General features: G+C 36.2%; 1 protein-coding gene across 1 annotated transcript; it reads left to right on the top strand.

The window, feature by feature from the left end:
• The first annotated feature begins 2543 nt into the window (after positions 1-2543).
• LOC134255191 (uncharacterized) lies at positions 2544-4574 on the top strand. Its single transcript, XM_062737694.1, has 2 exons — positions 2544-3253; positions 3358-4574. Exon 2 carries the CDS (start codon positions 3372-3374, stop codon positions 4518-4520), a length of 1149 nt encoding a protein of 382 aa, XP_062593678.1. The 5' UTR covers positions 2544-3253; positions 3358-3371; the 3' UTR covers positions 4521-4574.
• The last annotated feature ends 258 nt before the right edge of the window (positions 4575-4832 follow it).

Here is a 4832-nt window from a genome sequence, read left to right as displayed (position 1 = left end):
TGTTACTGGTGTATATAGCAAACTGTACAAGTTAGGGATATGCAGTATACAAAAGAGGGCAAACCTTGAATTAATTTTTTAAAAATTCTGTTTTAGTATTGTAACAAAAGAATCATGAATGTTTTAGCTTACCTGCACTGAAAGCTCAAGTGGGCTTTACTGATCATCTGCTGTCCTATTAAAGATGGATGTCCATCATCCATCCATCTGTAAACTTTCCACATTTCCATCTTCTTCTTTTGAAGAACCACTGGGCCAATTTTAATTAAAGGTGGTACATGTACAAAGCATCCTTGGATGTATGGAAATTGTCCCTAAGACCCAGGGGCTGGGGAATTTCCCTGTCTTTACTGATGTAATTCACTGTTATTTTGGTATTCCTCCTTAACTCCCTCAGGGAGGAACCTTAGATCTCCTTTTACTTTTTAAATGTCTCCTTCTCTTTCAATTCTTAAGGACAACCCTGAGAGAAATATGAACTCTAAATTTGAAGGGCCTAGCCCCCTTCCAAGGGGAGATAATCAAGAAAAGACAAAAATAAGGTGAGGTCATAAAAATACTTCTCAAGAATCATTGGACCAGAAATGTTGACACTTATGTGGAAGCATCCTGGGGTAGTGCCATAAAAGCTGAAAGTTATGCAAAAGCATCCTGGGTTTGTGTAGATTCTGAATTACTCAAATTATGACCCCCTGGGGATAGGATGGGGACCAAGAGGGAATCCAAGTTATTCATTAAAACATACAGAAAAATTAATGCGTAAAAATCTTCACAAGAATTCTAGGGTCAGAAAAGGGGTAGATTCTTAATTGTTCAAATTAGGGCCCCCTGGTATAATGCTAGGCCACAGTGAGTATAAGGGGGGGGGGGTATGGTGAAGAACAGCAGGGCCAATGTTACTCAGGTGAGCATTTGTGGCTAATGGGCTAATTGTTTTATATAATATGATATACCTCCCTTGATTTTTTTCTTCTGGTCTGGTTTTAGCAAGGAACATTTTTTAATTTTTAATTTCTGAGTTGTAGCTTAAAATCATGTACAGTGAAAACTCATTTTCTCAAACTCTGAGGGGAGCGAGAAAAATTTATAAAGTATATTGTTTGAATTTACCTTTCAATAGCAAAATATTATATTTCAAAGAAGTGGGACCCCCCCCCCCCCCATCACAGTCTTTTGTTATATGTCTGAAATTTCGTATTTAAAAATTCTGAGATAAATGACACCTCACCCCCAAAAAAGATAATCAAAGTTGACCATCACGGTCCATTGCAAGTTATATTAATATTTAATATCCATTTTGGAATCGTTGCCTGTTTTGTGATTGTTGATTTTTATGTCTTAGTCAAGACAGGTACATGTACATTTATTATTGGCTACGATCAACTGCATTAACCTATTGTTTTCTTCCCATTACAGAAGTACGTTAGATTCCCTGAAATTTAATTGGAACAGGGACTTATATTGCGACGCCCTTTTCAATATATGTTAACTTGCCTCCCTGTCCCTTTAAAGAGAAATCTTCAATTTATTTATCAATTTTCTGATACACATTTATATGCCAACTCCCAACAAGCAATGGTACAATCTCTGAGTAGGAATCGGGCAAGGGATGGTCATTTTGTACCGATTTAAATATTGCTTGGCTTTTCATTTTTACAATGTTCATTGAAAGTCTGCTCCTTCTTTTTGATTCAGTACAATCAGATCACTGCGAATAGGCAATGTATTTAAAATGTTTTGTTTTTTTTTTTTAAAAAAGATCCTTACCCACCACTACTGAAATAAGAATTTTAGAGTTTCGATGATACATGTATTTCCTTTACGCTCACCCGAGCCAAAGACTCATATGGGCTTTTCTGATTAAAATCTGTCCTCTGTCTGTCTTATCGTCATAAACGTTTTGACATCGTCTTTAAAACCAAATGGACCATTTTCATCCAAACTTGGCTTAGGGTATCCTTGGGTATTAAAGGGAATTCAACGTTATTCAGATGAAGGGATATAAAAGTAAAAAAAATCTTCTTCTCAAGAACCTCTTGGCCTGAAAAGACGAATCTTGTCTGAACGCTACCTGACATATTGTTGATTCAAATTTAATTTGTTCAAATCATGACAAATGGGGTAGGATGGAGCACTATGGGTGATCAAAGATTTACAAAAATCTTTTTCCAGGGAACACTTTTACGAAGCATCCACAGATAGTGTACATTCCAGACTCCACTTGTGTCAAATCATGGCACTGGGAACACGGATTAGCTACATGGCTACATGAATTTTTTCCTCCTGTCAAAGTTTTTCCTGTTTTGTTGTCGATTAAATACATGTATTTTTATTTTATTGGTTCACCCCCCCCCCTTTTTTTTAAATAGATTTTATGTGATATTGAGGTTTTATTTTCCACATCTTCATAGTTTTTGACAGGACAGCGTCTAGCTAATATATCCCATGTCTCCCTTTCCAACGAAACCAAATACATGTATAGATTTTGGAAGGGAATATACATGAATATATACAAATCGCAGTGTAACTATTGATTTACTTCAAGTTTCTTTCCCTTGTCGATAATACTTTTGAACTGTAAATTGTTTTTAAATGGAATTCTTTTCTCAACGTTAGCTGAAATTTGCGTGCAAAATTTGTTTTACTGTGGATTATTTTTTAAAAGGATGCCTCCAATATCTTTAAATTTATGCCAAATTTCACTAACAACAAACCCGGTAGTATGAATAAAGTTCTTTTTCTTTACTGCCCTTATCCGATTCTTAAATAATTTGTTTTCATATAGGATTTCGCCAGGTAATCAAATATGACTTTTAAAGTGAATAGATCACGATAACTTCAATATAATCAGGCGGTGTTGCGTTAAGTAGCATATACCGTCTTTTCAAACTTGTGTACAAATGCTATGAATTATTAACTTTCATTTTGAGAGATTGATTGACTCTCTTGGTTTGGTGTTGACTTGTTAGACATTTTTAAAGTAATGTTTGCCCGAAGAATAGCAACGACCAGTGAATTGAGATCAAAGTTACTGTTGATTATTGCTTGAGAGCCACTGGCTTTAATACGTGAAATAAACAATAACTAAGTAGTATGTAAATAAGGAATGCTAGATAAGAAGAGGGGGTTCAGATTGGATATCGATATTCATGTGTTAAATTACTTATTGATTTCAATGACCGACATATGTCTGTTACCAACAAGGATAGATTAACCTTTAAGGATTTTATGGAGAATTTTTGATATTTAAAAGGTGAGAGAGATAGTGCGAAGTCACCTTTAGGAATTGACGATTGATTTTAAAAGCTTGGTATGCTTTGATAAAAAAAATCTACTAATATTCAAATCTGTTCACAGTTCGAAGCAGAAGAATGATATCAGAAAATGTGCCAAATACAGAAGGAAAGTTTAATTTTGAATCGAAAGTTCGCGACAGAAGACTTTCGGATATACGCCGAGGGCAACAATATTTACGCCGTATTGACAACTTAGCAGAGACGCAATGGAAGTCAAACGAACCCAGGTTTGGACATATCCGACGTGCAAACTATGTTACAATAAGACCTGTTACGGATTCTTTGCATTCCAAAGCTTTGAACGAAAGATTAATGGAGGACAGCTTAAAAGATGAGTTTTACACATCTACACCCAATCAACGGGTTCAGTCAGAACGGGTACCATCTATCAGGGACTCCTCAATGCAGAGCAATTTTGAAGACAGTCAATTTTTTCGCTCAAGTCCAAGATCAAAATTAAGTCTCCCGGATTATATGGTTTCTCCTGGAGGTCGGAAAAAATTCTTGGAGCCTATACATAGAAATCCCTACAATAAATACGGGTCAAGTTATAGTCCACTGGACGAAAAAACGGAACTGACGCCTAAAGACATGGAACCTAGATATGAACCTGTTCGATTCCGTGAAACCAATGCTAGAGTCGTGAAACCCCTGCCAAAGAAATATGTTCCAATGAGTCGGGTCGGAAATGAGGAAAAGGATCGACATTTGAGATACGACACAAATTTTAGATCTACCAGAAACGGTATTCTGAGCGTAATTCATCCGCCGGAAATTTTTCCAGACTCAGCTAGAAAACACACCTTAGATTCCATATCTCCCCAAAAAGAGGTGAACAACGAGAAAACGTTCGTTCTCATGCGTCGCCTGGACCATTTTCTGAATCCAGATAAGAAAGAAAAGTCTGGTTTAGGATCTAGCGAGGAGGATCTACCGCCCTCCAGATCACCCTGTGTCTCGGACGTTTCTGATGACGTCCCCTCGGAATACCAGAGAATTACAAATAAAGCTAGGGGAACCCAAAAATCAGTGTCGTTTCCAAGCAACATGTCAACAGAAAACCCTGTATATCCTATGTACCACAAAAATCTGCACCATGCTAAGGTCAAGAAGAAAATTTGTTCTTTTGGTGAATCGTTAGTGGAACTGAACAAAAGACCGATGGACGTGTTTAAAAAATGTCGAATTTGGGCAAACACGTGCTCTCAGTACACGCCCACTTAATGAAAAGTCTCCTAAATTATCACTCATTGACTGGAAGATTATGGTGTCTGTAATGATGTATAGACTAGCCATATATATAAATATTCTAAAATCTTTTGTTTATTTTATTATGGACTATTTACCAAAACATATGCCTTTTATTAATTTTATTAATCTGAAGTTGAACATGGTTACATGAAATGTTATCATTTTCTTCATGTAATCATGTTCAACTTCAGATTGAAAATTAATAAATGACACGTATAGTAAAAAAAATGCACCACAATCATCATGGATGGAATTTGTTAAGGTACCTTGGTTGTCTTGGGTAAT

The sequence above is a fragment of the Saccostrea cucullata genome, unplaced genomic scaffold (genome assembly GCF_032062105.1).
Source record: "Saccostrea cucullata isolate Sc308-1 unplaced genomic scaffold, CSIRO_AGI_Scuc_v1 ctg127, whole genome shotgun sequence".
NCBI classification, from domain to species: Eukaryota; Metazoa; Mollusca; class Bivalvia; order Ostreida; family Ostreidae; genus Saccostrea; species Saccostrea cuccullata.
This window is presented reverse-complemented; position numbering and strand designations above follow the sequence as displayed.